This window comes from Onychostoma macrolepis, chromosome 16, assembly GCF_012432095.1.
Source record: "Onychostoma macrolepis isolate SWU-2019 chromosome 16, ASM1243209v1, whole genome shotgun sequence".
In the NCBI taxonomy this organism is placed as follows: Eukaryota; Metazoa; Chordata; class Actinopteri; order Cypriniformes; family Cyprinidae; genus Onychostoma; species Onychostoma macrolepis.
The window spans coordinates 13,526,501-13,544,442 of record NC_081170.1 but is presented as its reverse complement, the minus strand read 5'-3'; the positions used below and the strand labels follow the sequence as shown (position 1 = coordinate 13,544,442).

General features: G+C 36.4%; 2 protein-coding genes and 1 long non-coding RNA gene across 4 annotated transcripts in view; 2 read left to right on the top strand and 1 right to left on the bottom strand.

Moving 5' to 3' along the window:
- Nucleotides 1–17,942, bottom strand: part of tg (thyroglobulin) — a 32,033-nt gene that overhangs the window by 2,322 nt on the left and 11,769 nt on the right. Inside the window, exons 24-44 of one of the 2 annotated variants that reach the window (XM_058747429.1) lie at nucleotides 17,770–17,885; nucleotides 17,023–17,128; nucleotides 16,308–16,505; nucleotides 15,890–16,060; nucleotides 15,414–15,500; nucleotides 15,201–15,284; nucleotides 14,863–15,000; nucleotides 14,572–14,745; nucleotides 11,803–11,914; nucleotides 11,638–11,717; nucleotides 11,367–11,510; nucleotides 11,193–11,258; nucleotides 10,921–11,058; nucleotides 10,336–10,500; nucleotides 10,015–10,222; nucleotides 9,813–9,900; nucleotides 9,401–9,539; nucleotides 7,784–7,980; nucleotides 2,528–2,692; nucleotides 2,282–2,449; nucleotides 1,949–2,136 (exon numbers count right to left, since the gene is read on the bottom strand). In XM_058747429.1, coding sequence (XP_058603412.1) covers nucleotides 1,949–2,136; nucleotides 2,282–2,449; nucleotides 2,528–2,692; nucleotides 7,784–7,980; nucleotides 9,401–9,539; nucleotides 9,813–9,900; nucleotides 10,015–10,222; nucleotides 10,336–10,500; nucleotides 10,921–11,058; nucleotides 11,193–11,258; nucleotides 11,367–11,510; nucleotides 11,638–11,717; nucleotides 11,803–11,914; nucleotides 14,572–14,745; nucleotides 14,863–15,000; nucleotides 15,201–15,284; nucleotides 15,414–15,500; nucleotides 15,890–16,060; nucleotides 16,308–16,505; nucleotides 17,023–17,128; nucleotides 17,770–17,885 — 2,932 coding nt within the window. The remainder of the gene's footprint in view (nucleotides 1–1,948; nucleotides 2,137–2,281; nucleotides 2,450–2,527; nucleotides 2,693–7,783; nucleotides 7,981–9,400; nucleotides 9,540–9,812; nucleotides 9,901–10,014; nucleotides 10,223–10,335; nucleotides 10,501–10,920; nucleotides 11,059–11,192; nucleotides 11,259–11,366; nucleotides 11,511–11,637; nucleotides 11,718–11,802; nucleotides 11,915–14,571; nucleotides 14,746–14,862; nucleotides 15,001–15,200; nucleotides 15,285–15,413; nucleotides 15,501–15,889; nucleotides 16,061–16,307; nucleotides 16,506–17,022; nucleotides 17,129–17,769; nucleotides 17,886–17,942) is intronic. The other variant, XM_058747430.1, reaches the window with a different exon arrangement.
- On the top strand, nucleotides 2,641–7,762 carry LOC131522145 (src-like-adapter). Its single transcript, XM_058747431.1, has 8 exons — nucleotides 2,641–2,742; nucleotides 3,289–3,389; nucleotides 4,002–4,101; nucleotides 4,750–4,836; nucleotides 4,939–5,036; nucleotides 6,202–6,333; nucleotides 6,426–6,552; nucleotides 7,251–7,762. Exons 2-8 carry the CDS (start codon nucleotides 3,311–3,313, stop codon nucleotides 7,462–7,464), a joined length of 837 nt encoding a protein of 278 aa, XP_058603414.1. The 5' UTR covers nucleotides 2,641–2,742; nucleotides 3,289–3,310; the 3' UTR covers nucleotides 7,465–7,762.
- Nucleotides 7,853–9,064, top strand: LOC131522146 (uncharacterized). The gene is made up of 2 exons (XR_009266454.1): nucleotides 7,853–8,706; nucleotides 8,839–9,064. It is a non-coding gene; the product is annotated as an uncharacterized LOC131522146 (long non-coding RNA).

Genomic DNA, 17,942 nt, shown 5'->3' with positions numbered 1-17,942 from the left:
ATCAGGAGATGATGCCGGATTAAACTTGGTTTTATCAGATTCTATATGTTCTTTAGTCTCTTTCCTGTTTGTGTTGCTATGCTGCTGTGTGTGCAGCAGGTCAGTGGGGTGTGTTGGTCAGGTTTGGTCTGTACTATATCTGACACTAGTGATTATGTGGGCAGCTAGCTTGTCCTCCTTCTGAACTGCTTTCACAGCTACTGACAATTCAGAGAAAGAAGCAGGAATTTCAGGACACAGAAGTCCAAAAGAAAATGTGAAATTGCTTTTCAAAAATGAGCTTAAAGTATTGTGACCAAATGAACAAATAGTATTGAATTCTATAGCCATTAGCATGTTTAAAACCAGTGTCATTGTAGAAATTAAATCGTCATTTTGTTTTATTTGACCCTTACTGTAGCAGAAATGTAATTCTACTCAGCATTTCTTTCTCCGTTTAAAATATTTTGGCTATGTTTCCAAAAGTGAACAATGTAGTCTTTGAAGATACGATCTGGTAATTACAAACAGCAATAAATCAGAGGGAAAAGACTGAGCTTTTTGTTAAATGAACTCTTGTACAATGCTAGCCTGCTGAACTCATATTTTCCAGACACACTTGAATAAAATTCAGAATAATGTTTGACAAACTGAGCTCAAGAAGAATGCATCCGCCACGCATCAAGTATCAAATTACCATTATAGCATCATTAGAAGTGCCACAGACTATTTTTGTACAGTTTTTTATTTTTACATATTTTTTTGTTTCAATATTACCTATCCTCATCCAGTATAAAACCTTCATTGCTAAAGTGTCATGAAACTGTTCTCAGATTAGTGATGAGTGACAGTTCTTACTAGGACTGTTTTAAACTCACACTTGAGTATATTTCAGTCAGAGACCTATATATACCATTTCCTTCCTCTTTGCCACAAACATAGCAGCCTCCACACCCTCAGTGAATGCAAGACAAGCGCGGTTCAAGCGCAGAGTCCTGCCCTAAGGCTCAAAATTATTTCAGCTCTGGATTCCTTGGCATTCCAGACCACTTAACGTTTTTTTCAAGGGTCTGAACAAACATAATCGTTCACTTGGGCAGCTGTGATCACACTGAAAGAGAAAATCTATTGTTCATTTTGGCATCCAACTAAAGAGTTGCAACTAAGCTTTAAAAACAAAACGCTGATCAGAGGCTTTTAAATTAGATTAAAACTGTCTTTTTACCATTGCAATCATTCACGTGGCATGAACCGGGAAACGTTTTACTTCTCAAACAAATAATTTTGGCCACTTGGGGAGTGCAGTAAAATTAACCCTATAATGTTTTTTAAAAAAGCTTTTCACTTACCAAAACTGGATTAATTTGATTTTTTTTTAAAAATACAGTAAAACCGTAATATTGTGAATTATAACTATTCAAAATAACTATTCTCTACTTTAATATATTTTCAAAATGTTATTTATTCCTGTAATGGCAAAGCTTAATGTTAAGCAGCTATTCCTCAAGTCTTCAGTGAGACTATATTCTAACATGCTGATCTGGTGATTAAAAGTACATTTCTTCTCATTATCAGTGTTGAAAACAGTTGAGCTACCTTTTTTGTTTTGTTGTGGAAACTGTCATACATTTTTTGATGAATAGAAAGTTCTAAAGAATAGCTTTAAAAAAAATAAAAATAATTATAATTATAATATATATATATATATATATATATATATATATATATTATACGTTTTATTATATAAATAAAACATTGTTAGAATATCTAGAAATCTTGTAACAATGTTTAATTGTAACCTCTTTAATGCATCATTGCTGAAAAAAGTTTTAATTTCTTTCAATAAATAAATAAATACATTTTAGACCACTTTTGAATGGTTGTGTAACTTTGGTAACTGGGAAGTACATGCTTTCTATGCAACATTCTTATAATGAAAACTTTTTCTGCATGACCTTCCACCTCTTACCTTGTAGCATTTTCTAGAGCGCGAGAGAACACATTGTATCCTGAGGGTGTGGGGGAGTGCTGTAAAGAGTAGAACCAGGTTGCGGCCTCCTTCACGAAAGCATTAGCATCATCTCCACCCAAAGAGTTAGACAGGGCTGCGTAAAACGCCGTCTTACTGTCAGCCCTTCCCTGAAGCTGCTCGAAATTCTTCTCAAATAAAAGAAACACAAAAACGAATAAGAAAATTTGAGCCACCTGAATAACTAGTTACATTTTTAGCTAACCACACCTGGCTTTAATTCCATTAATTTCCTCTCGCACATTTCTCAGTCTGATACATTTGTGTCCTGACCTTAATGTTCTTGGCTCTGCTGATGAGGCCGTCTTCAATGGATGACCCTAGAAGTAATTCAACTTTGTGGAAGTGTCCGGACCGAAGGACCACAGAAGGCTTTTCCCGAACTACAGTTCCATCAACCACCGGTGACCAGGCCTGCAGAGGACCACTCACTGCTAACAACTACACACAAACAAAAACACCCAGAGGATGTTAAACAACTGTTTTGTGCATTTGCTTCACAAAAGCAACCCAATGTACCTTGGTCTGGGCAGCGTTGATGCTCTGAGCCGGTTTACTCCTTAGGCAGATCAGCAGCTGTGAAGTATCAGAGGCCGAGCAGCCAAGTTCTCTAGCCAGAGATGCAGTTTGAGCCTGGGCTTTAGATGTACTCATTACAACAGCTGGAGAAAACACCGATCCACCCTATAAGCAAACAACAGCATTGTTTAGCACTAGATGTGACCACTAAAAAGGTATCTGGATCTTTAGTCATCAACCATGAAAAACTATTTTCATCTAGACGTCATTAATTATGGGTTTTTTGTTTTACTTTAAAGACATTTGTTAATCAGTTTGAGAACTGAGAGAGAATTTAGAGCACTTTTCCAGTCAGACTCAAATGTCAATGAGACATAAACACATTTTAGATTAATCTATTATGGTTTAGACTAAAACATGTGTCAAAACAGAAAATCATGAAACCGTGAGTAGTTTTCTTTGCATACCACTGCTATTTATACACCTATTTACCAGAAGTGGGGCATTATTTCCATATATAGAGCATATGTGAATGAATTTGCATGCGATTATAAAGCTGTTTCATTTCAACACTTCCTATTTTTGCTTATTTGTGTAGTGGAAAGTGTGGTGATACAGCTTCCCCGTTTACTCAGGCCATGCCCTTAAACTCTTATCAGTGGGAAGTTGCACAACAGAACAATAGCAGAATCTATAAGAAGGGGAGATAGTCTCGGTCGGGACAGGCATCTGATGGCTGATTGGGTGTGATACATTTGTAGGACTCGCCGTGGGAGACTGACAATGGGAGGCACTCTGACAAGCCAAAGAGCCCTGGAGGATTTCAGAGAAACTCGTACTAATGAAGACCTTCCATCAAGAGGTACGGTAATGCTGAGCACTGTTTGAGTGACTGGTTTCAAGTGATGCTCCCAGTTATTGTAAGCTGATGCCACGTCGTTTCAATCATTTACAGATGTTGTGGTGTGTGAAGAGACTCAAACTGTATTAATACATAGGCATATATATATATATATATATATATCGGTTCTCTCTCTAGGCAGAATGTGCGGCGTAAGCTGTGGTCTGTCCTTGAAATGAAATAATATTCAATAAGCTGAACTCCTCTATTCTGGCAAAAACAAAGTTTGAGTATGACCTAAAAAAATAATTAGTCTCTAGAATTGGACACAAGTGTGAATTACACAAGAATTAGCTGTCAACACAACCAGGACTGAATAGTAACAATCAAGGAAGTTTGTTTTTCTGTTTAGTCATCATTTTTTACTTAAAAAACGGCTGAAGTAGCATATTCGAAGTACTTCCTAGCACTGCAACATAAAAACAAATGAGTAATACTAAATGACTTCCTAACACAAATGCTCAAAAATACAGGTTTGTTTCATTTTGTATCAGCTAAAAAACTTTTTTAAAAAACAAGTAACAAACAAACATTATGAAAATCAATGCAAATGCAATATTTTCTGTTTTACAGTGGAAGAGAATGACATGGCATTAGTTTTGGATAACTATCCTCCTCCTGATATCTGCGAGCCCATATTTCGAATGGGAGATTGGCTGAAAATAGTGTCTGAGTAAGTATTGTTATCATATGCTTCTTTTGCCTGTATGCTAACAGTAAAATCTGTCTCTTAACACACTTCCCAAGATTATTACGCAAGATATGCTAACGGAAACATAAGTTCAGCTATGCAAACACATACCATATGCAATCCAAAAATGTGTTTTTATTTTTGTTTTGTTTTTGGCAAGTCTTTCATGCTCACAATTTATGTGATCAAAAACATTGTAAAATACCATTTTTTTTTATTTTGCAAATATATTTTTCAGAGCTGAGTTTTCAGCAGTCATTACTCCAGTTATTCTGGAAACCATTCTAATATGCTGATTTGGTGCTTAAGAAACAGTCATAATTATTAATGTTGAAAACAGCTGTGCTTCTTAAAGATTTTTTAAGTTTTAAAAAACAGTTCAGAGTTTGTATGTTTGAAGTTAGCTATATTTTACATCAATAACACTGACAGTTGTTGGGCAATGCACAACTGACCACAAAACCTTAAAGCCAGTGTTAACTTTAACACTAGACTACCTCCTGCTGTTTAACTGTTTTTCACTGAATAGGAATATTTTTTTTAATTTTTTTTTTAGCATTATAAACCTTTAAATTACAAATGACAAGGAACTGTCTACATACATTTTTTACAAGTCTCACTTTCTTTCAGAGAAGGGTACTGGTGGAAGGTCTGCTCAGTCAACACGAAGGAAGTGAACTATATACCGCACTGTCATGCCACAAAAGTCTACCATGGGTAGGTTCTGAATTGCCAACTATACTAGCTTCTTGTCATTTAGCTTCCACTAGCTGTTTAATGTTCCACTAATGCTATTGGAAACATTCTTGACTGTCGCAGTTGGCTGTTTGAAACTGTGACCAGACCAAAAGCTGAGGAACTGCTTCAACTCCCAGGAAACCGAGTGGGGTCGTTCTTGATCAGAGCGAGCACAAATGGTCAGAATATATATTTAAGATGAACATAATATCCTAGTCTAGTCTCACACATTAAAAGATCTGGGCCCGTATTCATGAAAAATCTTAGCGCTAAGAGCTGCTCCTAGTAACAATATTCTAAGAAAATTCTTAGAAATGTGGGTGTTTCCTCTTAAAATTAAAGAAAAGATCCTAGTAAAGAAAAAAGTAATTCAGAAAGCATCTTAACCCTTAAAAGAGGTCTTAAGGTTCAAAATTGTTAGGAGTACAAACGAGGACTTTTAAGAGGCTTAAGAGTTTCTTTAGCAGTGGAGAAAATGGACTAAACATGAAGAGGGAGAAGAGATGTGTTGCACACAATGCATGACAGTGAGTTAATAAGACGCTACACATTAGATCGTGCAGGAATCATGTTTGAGACCGATCTTATTTGAGACACGCTAAAATCTCAGACACCGCGCAGAAATGCCATAGTGCCAGAAATGGACGTAATCACTACATTAACATATTTGGCAACTGGAAAAATGCAACTCTGTAGCAGCGATGATTTGGGTCTGTTACAGCACTTTCAGAACCGCATTGTGTCGCTGTTCATTTCCTATAAAATATGTTAAGTATGACAGCATGGTAAATAAAAAATAAAGAATATAAATACATATATAATGTGTGTGTGTGTGTGAGAGAGAGAGAGAGAAAGAGAGAAAGAAAGAGAGAGAGAGAGAGAGAGAGAGAGAGTACGGTAAAGCAGGAAAAATTACGCCTGTAATTTCAAAGTGAAGGCTTAATAAACCCTACTCTTAAAAGTGCTCTTTTATTTCCTTCTTGGACAACTAACCGATCACAGTCTTCAAAAGACTGTGTCATAGCTAGCAACGGGGTCAGCCTCGCCTCGCCTCCTCACTAAGATAAAAGTTTTTGTGTTTTCCTCGCTCAGAGTTACTCTCAGATTGGTCCTGAATCACTTTTAAGCTAAGACTCCTAGTTAGAAATTTTTAAGCTAAATTAGGAGCTCTCTAAAAGGATTCTTAGAATCTTTAAGAATACGGGCCCTGGTCCATGTTTCAGCTTATTCTGGAAGACAGACAGGGTTTTATAAACAGACCAATCCAAAGGATCTTCTATAAAATATTTTGGCTTGTTCAATAATAAGGCTGATATAACAACCATATTGCTTGTATTTTTCTAGGTTCGTACACCTTATCTGTGCGCCACAGAACTATTAAGCATTATCGAATAGTTAGAATGCCTAACAACTGGTACTACATCTCTCCACGCCTCACATTTCAGTGTCTGGAAGATCTGGTGAACTACTACTCTGGTAAATCAAATACTACACCAAAAAAACAACAACCAGTTTTAGTGTAAAAGATGGCCAATTTGATGCAGATTTTCCCTCTCGCTCTGGTTTAGGTATAGCAGACGGACTGTGCTGTGTTCTAACTGGCCCATGTTTGATCGCCTGTGAAACCCCTCTGAGTGAGCTCACGAAAACACCTGAAGGGAGAAAATTATCTTTTGACTGGAGAGCAGCGAACAGGTAATAAGATCAATAAAAGCTGCTTAAATTTTGTCCCTTAACCACTACCGCTCAAAAGTTTGAGGTCAGTAATGTTTTAATGTTTTTAAAAGAAGTCTGCTATGCTCACCGAGGTCACATTTTTTAAACCAAAAGTACAGTAGAAATAGTTCAATTGTGAAAATGACTAAAAAAAAAATTATAAAAATGTTTTCTATTTCTATATATTTAAAAAAACATTTTTTATTAATTTATTACTGTCATGGCAAAGGTGAATTTTTGGCATCCTTTACCCCAGTCTTTAGTGTCACATGATCCTTCAGAAATAATTCTAATATGCTGATTTGGTGCTAAAGAAATTATTTTTCTTATCTGGAAAACAGGTGTGCTACTTAATATTTTTTAATTAATAAAAGTAAGTTAGTATTTATTTATTTATTAAATGTACAAAAGTTTGGGATCAAACGTTTTTGAAAAAATAAATTAATATTTTTATTCAGTAAAGCTAACTTTTTTCAATTTCAATTTCTTTTTTCAAAAACGTTTGATCCCAAACTTTTGAATGGTAATGTATATCTTACAATTTTCCTTATTGTTTCTCAACTAAAACTGAAATTCATTTATCTGATAAGTATTATCATGTGAACATAGAAGCATTTTAAATACTGTAAATCCTTTCAGACAACATCTATAACACTAATGCATTTTTTCTCGCTCAGCTCGGAGCTCGTCCACCAGAGCACAAGCCCTTCAGCGGTCAGCTACGGGGTTCAGAACAGTGTCTCTTCCTACCTGTCTTTGCTGGGACAGCAAGAGAAGCCAGAGAAAAAGAAGTTTAGTTTGAAGAAGAGGTGGAGGTCTGTCTACATGACGCAAAACCACCAGCTTGACAGTTTGGCCACTGTGGAAGACAACTATGAGGAGGTGCCTTGATAGATCACATCTGATTCATTCCAGGAGCTCAAAAGCTGAGAGGGGGATATCTAAAGGCATTGTTGTGTCTGGACTGAAAAAGAGAGAGACTTTTTGACAGAGAAAAATGAAAGTTCCTCAAGCACGTGTTTATTTAAATTTGAGCTTATGAAGCTTTGAGTATGAATGTTTTAAGATGGTTGTGCAACCTTGCATCATTATTTTTTGGACTGGAGAAGGTTGATTTTACTGTAAATGTGACCTCAGACATTAGACTTTAGTCACATAAAACAGTGTTTGTCGTGTAACCGGCAGTTGGACCTCAGAGTTCTGTTCTTACCATTAATAAAGCACGGCGGAAAAGTGATGAAGTTGACGTTGAGGTGAGATGAAGACTCGCAATGTCGGCTCCGTTTCTCTCTGCTCCCACTGTGATTTTGGTGGGGTCTCCTCCAAACAGAGCAATGTTCTTCTGAACCCAGCCCAGAGCAGCTGCCTGGTCCTGCAACCCAAAATTCCCCGGCAGAGCACTGGAACCTACACAGAGTCAATAGAGTTCAATTCATCAGGCACATCCAAATGTGTTTTCCACACACAGATTAAAACTATGACGCAAGAAGATTTGCAATAAATGACTGAAAAATTACCTTTTCGTTATAACCAGCATGTGAAAGTCGATCCATTATACAATAATAATAATAATAATAATAATAATAATAATAATCTTTTAAATGTTTAATAAAATATTCCCAGCTCCACAGGGGTTTGGCTGGGAAATACCACGGTCACAAACAGTTCAAGAAACTTAAGGAAGCCAATCAGGCTTCTGCACAGCTTTCACTGCTTGTTGTTTTTGGCTGGACAATGAAAGCTCATCCTGGCAGACCACTCAAAGGCACCAGTTAGGCCTCCTTTTCAAACTTACTCAGCCAAGGGTGGCAAAGGGGAAAAGAATCTGAATATTTTCACAACCACTGTGCGGAATGGAACTTCTCACATGGACATTACGTAACCATATTCCATAACCATATCCACTCCATTTTTTTTGGAATTCCATTTTATGGAATAAATTATCCAGTTTTTGCAATACATCATTTCTAACCTAACAGAGCTTCCAGGACACAGTATAATTCCAGTGTAGGATATATAATAAAACTGTCTTCATAACATTGAGATTCATTCCTTAAAGTATTTTCAGGACTTTTCAACATAAAGTGTCTAGGGAGGCATTTTCATTTTTGATGCATGGAAATTCGGACAGGGGTCACCGAACTTGTTCCTGGTGGGCCAGTGTCCTGCAGAGTTTAGCTCCAACCCTAATCAAACACATAAGGTCTTTATTACTTGAAACTTCAAGGCAGGTGTGTTGAGGCAATTTAGAGCTAAACTCCGCAGGACACCGGCCCTCCAGGACCGAGTGTGGTGACCCCTGCTAAAGAAGATTTTATTCAGGGCTCATAATAGTGAAGACTCTATTATGTACTACATTCTATATTATATGTGGCTCTATGCCAAGGGTTTTCAGTCTTTACAGTTCGAGAACCCAGAACCCATGTTTATTATCCAATGGATGTACATTGAAATGTTTATTTTCTTATAAATAAATTAATACTTTTATTCAGCAGGGGTGCATTTAATTGTTTTCAAGGTGAACTTTGAACTTTCTATTTCTATTTCTAAAAATGTTTCACAGTTTCCACAAAAACATTAAACAGCTCAACTGTTTTCAGCTTTGACAACGAAAATTGTTCCTTTGGCATCAAAACAGCATATTAGAATGATTTCTGAAGGATTATATGATGCTGAAGACTGGAATAATGGCTACAGAAAGTTTAGCTTTGCCATTACATTTGAAATATATTTAAATTAGAAAACATCTGTGGGGCTGGCTAGAGTCTTGGAATATTATCAAGATGCATATATGAACACTTTCATGTATATGTGTGTGTTTGTTTACCTGTACTTAAGAAACCGAAAGCAGCCACCCTGAAACTGGCTGTCACTACTATTATGTTGCCAACAGCAGCGAGGTAAGAGCCATCTAAGAGACCCGATCCAGAGTTGTGGAAGAACACCAGAACTGAAGCATTCTTTCCCTGTGACAAAACAGAAAAATTGTACTATGAATACCAATAACAGCATTCTCACCACAGTCGGCAGATACAGTGGTTTATGAAAGCAGTTTTAACATACATGATATACAGTGAGTTCCAATAAGACACTAAATGAGAAAAAATAATTAAATGAGTATATTATGTATTATTTTTTATGAACTTACTGACTGCAAATTTCTGAATAGTACTCTACTTGTATACCTATATATGAATTTATTCATGTATGAGCTCATAAGTATATCATGTGAGTCTTACCACACTACTAACAACAAACACATTGAGGTACAGACAGTCTTCGCTGGAGGTGGAGTCAGTGGGATCGCCAGGCTGAAGACAGCTGGATCTAAAACAGTTTTGATCAAGCAAATCAGATCTCACTCAAGAAAAGTGACTGGTATAAATACGTTCATTTTTGAGAACATACATTTATACTTTTACAATCTGCAATCAAACGCACCGAGAAAACGTGGCGTTCCAGGTACCGGTCCAGTCAGCTGGCTTTGGAGGGCTGAAACGGAGCTCTCCGATTGGTGGACGAGCATAAGGGACACCCAGGAAGTAGGTCATACGCTTGCTATCTGAGCCAGTTATGGGTTTCACCTCACTCTCCCCGAGAAGCGTGCCATGATCAGGGATGGAAACAGAAGTCAAGTCTGGCTGTAAACCTATAAAGAAATGTTTAACATCTCTGTTGTTGGGGTGGATGAAATCAGAAACAACCTGAACTGGTTGACACTCTCTGACATAAATTGAAGAATGTATTGTTTTAAGGTGCCACCTGTCCTGACGTAAACAGATTGAGCAGGCTCTTTGATGACTAGGAAGCAGCGTGGGCCGCTGGTTGTAGGAAGGCAGGTGTGTGTGTCTGGATACATCACACATCTCATGGCTGACTCTCTGCTATCGATAGACACAGCTGAACAGGACTCACTTTCCTCACAGGCTACAGAATACAAGAAAGTTATGAGAAGACAAAGATAACCACATACAACCGTACTTGTAAATTGCCAAAAAAAAAAATTTCTGATTATTACCATTACATTAAAATTCAATACATTATATATATATATATAATGTGTGTGTGTGTGTTAATTCAGCCTCGCCATCATAGCAATGAATTATATTTTAAAATATATTCAAATAGAACATACACTATAAATTGTGATAATATTTCAAAATATTACTGCTTTTACTGTATTTTTCATCAAATAAATGCAGCCTTTGTGAGCATAAGAAATAATATTTATTCAGATCAAAAGTAAACTATGTTGCAACATGTGTAGCAAGTAACATGTGCCTCTATCACATCAGCTTCCTGTAAAAGTTCTCAGGAAACAAAACAAAAAAAAGTGAGAAATGTTACCAGACAGACACCACTCCCTGACTTCATTCAGATCCTCTGCTATATCTCTGCTTATGTGGACAATGTCAAAAGCTGACACAGACAAATCCACCTTGACAGAGACGGCATCCAACTGCTTCCAGCTCTTCAAATCAGCTGCTTGCAAATAAACAATGAAATCAAGAAAGACGTGTGGAAATTACATAGATTACTGAATTAAATTATAAATACATTAATAAAAATAATACAATGCTAGAAAACAGTAAGTAATTATTCATTTAGGAGTCTCTTACCATTCTTTGATGGAGAGCGGAGACTAAATGGTGGGCACATTCTGGGATTCTTTATCCATTGGTTTACTACAGACATACAAAGCTGATGGTAAAATCTTTTCATGAAGTCATTTACTTCAACAAGTCACGGGAATTCTCAATTTATTAAAACAGGCACATGGATTTCAGATATACCTGGCTTTTCATACCAGCCAAAGGGATAGACTTCAGTCTGCACTTTGGATGGGGAGCAGTCCTGAATCCTCCAGTTAGTGTTGTCGTTCTCACCACACGTCTGGATACCCAGACTATTCAGAGTTAGACACAACACATCTGATCCTGTACAAAAACAAAGCAGAGAGCAACTGTGAGTGGTTTTATACCTCAGCTTAGACACATCACATATGTTCTGAGTGAATAAGCTGTGTATTTTGAGACTCGTCTGAGTGTAAAGGTTCTTTTGTACCAGGTACTCCTGAATCTTGGACATATCCTATGCCACGGCAGCATGGATCTTCATCACATCGCCTCTCACACTCAAAAAACCTGCTCGAAAAATTCAAACAGCATTACTCATGAAGGAAACAAATAAACTGAGATGGAAAAACAAGTTTGTTGGCTTTCCCCTCACCCTTCTGTGATAGATTTACTGGACAGACTGACTCGACTGCGTACAGAGTAGGACACCATCTTCTTAAAAGCAACACGGCTGTAAAAGCTCTTCACACTTCCTGACAGAGAAACTGCACAAGAACAAGAAAGTGATAATATGCATGACTGTAAAATCGAACTTGATTAAAAGCACTTTGGCAGAATAGATTGGTAAAAAGAGTATTCTTTGACATTGGAATATTTATACACATAGAAAGTTCCAAGTGTTGTTTTCAGGGCAAAAACATACTGTTCGCTAATTATGAAAGGCTCTTTGTTTCCCTCAGTACAAGCTAAGATAAAATGCTGGGTCAAAAGAACTGGAAACTCTTTTACAGCATTGAGAAACCCCTTACGGCAGATTTCCACAAAGGTAGCATTATTTTCCACCCTTAAACATCTACAGCAGATGGACCACATGTTAAGAGTTTATGATCACATCTTTTTGTTGTGGATTACTTTATAGGCCATGAAACATTCAAGCCCCTGTGATCCCCTATTATGACTGAAAATCACCGTACACACGATAGGACTATCAAATCCAAATATTCCTGTTTTACCATTTTAAATCGTTCAAAAGTATGTTGGGAGTAAGACATTTTTCTTTTCTTTTTGAAATAAATAAATAATATTTTGCAAGAATGCATTAAATTGATCAAAAATGTCACTAAACACATTTTTTTAATTCTTAAAAAAAGAAAAAAGGAAAAAAAAGTATAATAGTATCCACAAAAATATTAAGCAGCTCAACACTGATAATAATAATGTGACACGATTGTAATATTTCACAATTGTACTATTTTTAACTGTATTTTTGATCAAATAAATGCAGTCTTGGTGAGCATATGAGACTTCTTTCAACAACATAAAACAAACATAAACTTTTTAATGGTTCTATAATCCAACACACTGCAGTATTTTTTTTTTCATTGAGAATTAAATTTCAAGTTTTAATTAACTTTTTTTAATATAAGCATATAAGCATCTTAAACGAGGCTTGTCCTAAACAAAAATCTTACATAGTCCACAATGAATAGTCCTTTTTAGAGAAAAGCTAAGGAGCTAAAGAGTGGACAAAGTCTTTGCTATGGAGAGGAATCTGAGAGACACTCCGTCTCACTACTTCTGTTCGAATAAATTACTTGTGATTCCACATGATTTAAATCCTAGAGCTGTTCTGCAGTTTAGACAGACATCCAGAATAACCACAATATGGTGTGGTCACTCACTCACTTTACCAAATCTTACATAACACTACTTTTCCATTTCCAATTTAAAGGCTAACAATGAACATCATGCATAAACCACAATTATACAGACAGTCTCACCCACGTGCTTTTCTTTCAGGGGAAACTAATTCTGACACCTAGAGGAACAGTCCAAATGTGAAACAGTGGATAATGTTGAAATGGTGATGAATGGTATCGAATTTCAAAATCAAATTCAAATTTTTTAAAAGAAAGAAATGTAGATTTACATATTTTGTAAATAATGATAAACCATGTCCACAGTAACGGACATTTATAGTCCCCTTGAAATCACTTGACAATTTCCCTTTTCTTGTAAATTTTGGATTATTATATCCGTTAAAAGTGAAAAAAGTTGAAATTTAGGAGGACAGTATAGCATATGGATGGCATAAAAACTAATAGAAACTAATACAAAACCTGACACCATGGTGCCTTTAAGTTAGAGTCGTCTAACTTAGAATGTAGCTTTCTGTAAGATTTCACACTTAGAGGGACATTAAACAGGGTAATGAAGCTACCATTTCTACGATGTTAACAGATAAGTTTGACACTTCTTTGACGGAAGCAGAAGCATTTAGCAGAAGTCAAATGTCAGAACGTCACCGTCAACCGTGCCAGCTAGACAATGTCAAGATAGTGGATTTTACAGGTGGTGTTGAGGAAAGTCGCATTAGATTGTGTTAAGTCTTTGCTTCCACGTACCGCAGACAGCATGAGCTCACCGCTGTCTGCACACCACATGGGTGAGGTGGAGTTTTGCCACTTCACCTCATTGAAATGTTCTCCAGTCATCCAGACAATTCCTCTTACTAGTAGCTCAAAAAACGTGTAATGAGAACTAGACATGCTTCATTTTATTGCTAATGACCAGTGAACTCCAAAATACAGGAGATAATGATACTGGTTCAAGTTTGCAATTGCAACAGTAGAAAGTCAAGTAAAGATAATTGCGTAATAAATGTACATCTCTCTTTCTTCGAACATAAAATAATTATATTATTAAAAAAACCTTCAAACTAGTCATTTATCCATCATCATTGTCTTCTTTTGCCCTTTCACCTTATGTCTCTATCAAGCTCCAGCAATACCAAAATCTGAATCATCTGCATTCCATGTTCAGTTGCTAGGATCATATCTGAAAACAAATAAAGTAAACGACAGACTCAGTCACAATGAAAGTGGTAAGAGTCTGACGTCAGACTTCACCATAGACCGCAGTCACGCATCCTGCATAAGGCAATGCAAAACCCATCTGTCCGATCACAGAAAAAAGTCTCTGAAAATAGACAGCTAATGCTTGGAAATATGAAAAGATAATATACAGTATAGTATAGTGTATATGTGATTATCTGATGAAATGGGGTATGACAACAAAATCACTTGGTGTATTGAGTTATAGTGTTTTCATTATGTCAGATCCATGTGGAAGTAAATAATTAAAATGACCATATTTGTTAATTGTAGTGAAAGCATGACCTTTTTGTGTATAAACGACTCACCTTTCTTCTGGTATGCAGTCTGAAGACTCTGTGTCATCACTAAACTGCATGCCTGCCTGAGGGGTTTGTCATACGCCCCACATACACGCGTGTCAGGATACAGTACGCATGCGAAATACAGAGGAGCTTCATCACGAATATCAGACATGTGACAGAATTCTTCTTCTTCGCAGCCTGAAACCCAAATCCCATATTTACAGATCAGAATGTGACACATTCTTGGACCACACAGACATTTATTAAGTATATAAGTGTAAGCAAATAGCTTCTCAAGAAGCTATTGCATCTTACGTTTCAGACACCACAGCTGTGCCTCCTGGAAAGTGTATCGGTGTTTAAAGATCCAGTAAAGCTGACTGGGAAGTTGCCTCTCTGGGTCGACTTTAACATCACCGTTCTCCAGAACACCAAACGTCTCTTTTACTGAGTCTAAATAAATGATTATTATAGGAAAAAAACCCCAAAGAAATGTGATTTTTTTAATACCAATTTTAAAATAGTACAATTTATTATAAGGGTATTTTTAAGCACAAGAACACAAAAATGCTTTAGTAAATATATATATATATATATATATATATATATATATGCATGTAAAATTAGTTTGGCCTCATTTCAGTCATTCATACCAGAAAGTGCAAATTTGGAATCTTCTACAAGAGGTGATCCACTGCAAGCAGAGGGAGTTTTTGGACGCGTGTTCATATCAGACTCTGAAGACATAAATTATAACCATTAGATTATACAAGAATAAAAGTTAGATCATAATTCATCAAAATATATACTTTTGTTTATGACAGGCTTTTAAAACGCTTTAGCTGATGTGTGCAGAATGTCCGAACCTTTCCAGAGGTAGATGCGTTGGAAGCTGATGAGAGTTTCCTGGTAACCAGTTTTATTTTTGCTGGATGCCGGTAAGGCTGCATCAGCTGCAAGAAATGTTTCATTATAGTGCCCATCATTCCATAAAATCATAAATCTTGATATATGAGACATACAATTGAATTTGCAATCATGTAAAATTGAATGATACGAAAGCTAAGATTCTCAAGCACTGCACATCGGTAATGATTCAGCAAGTCATAATCAATCAGACAGAGTAAACTCTGTAAATTTTTATGTTTATAAAATGGGTACCAGGATGGAAAACACACCAGAATGAAGCAATAAAGAACAACCACTGGAAACTAAACAATTGATAAAGGTCAAATAACAGCTGAACAGAGTTGTGCAAGTTTTAAACAACAATTAAACACATTTGTGTACAGTTTGAAAGTGTTATGAAATCTGGAGTGTGTACGTGTACAAGGAGTCATACTGATGGTGAAGTTCTGTCCGCCAAAGTTGAAAGTGAAACGTTTCAGTTGTTTGCTGTATTGGACACCAGCACCACAGATGCGGCTGGAGGAGGCCACGCCCCCCATGTCCCAGTCTGCCTCACTGCACTGCAGCACTGAAGGAGCACTCAGGAGCCCACACATGATAGAGCCTAAAACACGACAACCATTTAACAATTATTAATTGATCATCTATTTAAAAAACAAAAAAAAATTATTATAATATATAAAATAAATACAAAATATAATATAGTAAAAGGCATAGTAAAGGTATAGACATGTGTCGCCACAGGCCAATTTGAATAAGCATGACACTTCTGGTTTTGTATTGTACTGATTTGGTTTTATAGCAGTGGAAAGGAGCTACATCTGCTTGTAATGAGTGAGAGCGACTCTGACCTCCATCGAGGACATTCTGGTTAAGGATGAAGCCATCACAGCAGTTCTCACGACTGCAAGAGCTGACGCAGAAGCGATGGACGTCTGCCAGAGTGGTTCCACGTGCATCAAACACAAGCGTTCGATACACTCCAGAACCGGTCTTTCGGAAACTCAGCCTCTCAAAACTCTTCGGGCCTGCTGTGCTGAATTCATGACCTTTTGTCAGAAGATGAAGGGTGGAGAAAAGAAGAAGAACAGATATTCTCTTTTAGTAATGGCCAAGACACACAAGTGCATCTAAATGTTTCTGGGTCGCCAAAAATAACTAGAAACTGGAATCTCTGTTCCTGAGAGGAGTCTCAAAGTATCAAGTCATTTATTTCACATGGAAAAATATTTCTCTCGTAACAGAACATGTCTTAGCAATGTTTTTATTAGAATTTTCTTTATTCTTGTGTCCATGGATGACTAGACCACTTTGTTAAAATCATTACTTACAAACCACAACTTAATCTTTGGGACTACAGTTCAATTGTCATATTGTATGTTGATTATATTTCATTTTCATATGCTTATTGCCTCCTAGAAAAATTCATCCAATATTGAGAGTTTGAGTTTGTCTCAATAGAGAATGCATCACCACACTTTATTGCAATGTGTAACCAACATGGGTTCCAGGTGACTCACAATACCTAACCAAATTTAGGATTTAACTACCAGCTGATGATCTTACCTTTCTTTCTCAGCACCATCAGATTGGGATCATCTCCTTTTATTTTCAGAATACAGTTGAGAGTCTGGAATGTCTCAGCACCATCATTTCCCAGAAACCCCTTGCTCTGTAACGCCAAAAAACCACAAGACTTTTTTTTCTTTTTTTTTTTGGCAATAATCATCACACTTTTGGGAAAGGAAATGTGAGTGTCGCTAAGACCAAAAAAAGACCCAGTGCCAAATATAACACTTAAATATGATTAATGTCTTACTTCTCCAATGAAAATGTGCAATATTTGATATTTATTAGCTTGTATAAAGATAAATGAGGATTTATGTTGAAGAGGTTGTTAAAACATATGTACTTGGTCAAATTTTGGACAAATGAATGCTGAAATTATAAAGTCAGGAGATGATGATTGAAGAAATTTTGCAAGCAAGCCTTAGACAACTGTTAAAAAGTTAGACAATATTAAGATAATACATAAATTATAATAAGAAGAATTGTTTCATGAGCACCAAATCAGCATATAAGAATGATTTCTGAAGAATCATGTGACACTTAAGACTGGAATAATGGCTGCAGAACATTCAGCTTCACAATATTAATATTACATAAAATAGTAATATTGTATGCGATAAAACATACATTAGTATGTTTTTACATACAATTTAATTTAAGACATACAAATAGGAATAATTAACAAATACACTGTGCAGTATACAATTCACATGGGGCAAAAGCATGCATGCATTTTGGTCATACTTGTTCAGAGGTCCTGCATTCAACATTATCCACACTTGTGCTGTACAGCTCACAGTAAACTTTCTCTTCATCACTGAAAATTGCCACATATTGGCATGAATCTTCCAGGGCACAGTCTAACAAAGAGGGATGTGATCTGACATTAGTCATAAAGAGTGAGTGTCCATCTGACC

Excerpts from the sequence above, each read along its gene's own strand:
- LOC131522145 (XM_058747431.1), top strand. The coding sequence starts at position 3,311 with ATGGGAGGCACTCTGACAAGCCAAAGAGCCCTGGAGGATTTCAGAGAA. Across the intron at positions 4,837-4,938 it reads GCCACAAAAGTCTACCATGG|TTGGCTGTTTGAAACTGTGA; the intron begins GTAGGTTCTGAA and ends TGACTGTCGCAG. Across the intron at positions 5,037-6,201 it reads GATCAGAGCGAGCACAAATG|GTTCGTACACCTTATCTGTG; the intron begins GTCAGAATATAT and ends GTATTTTTCTAG.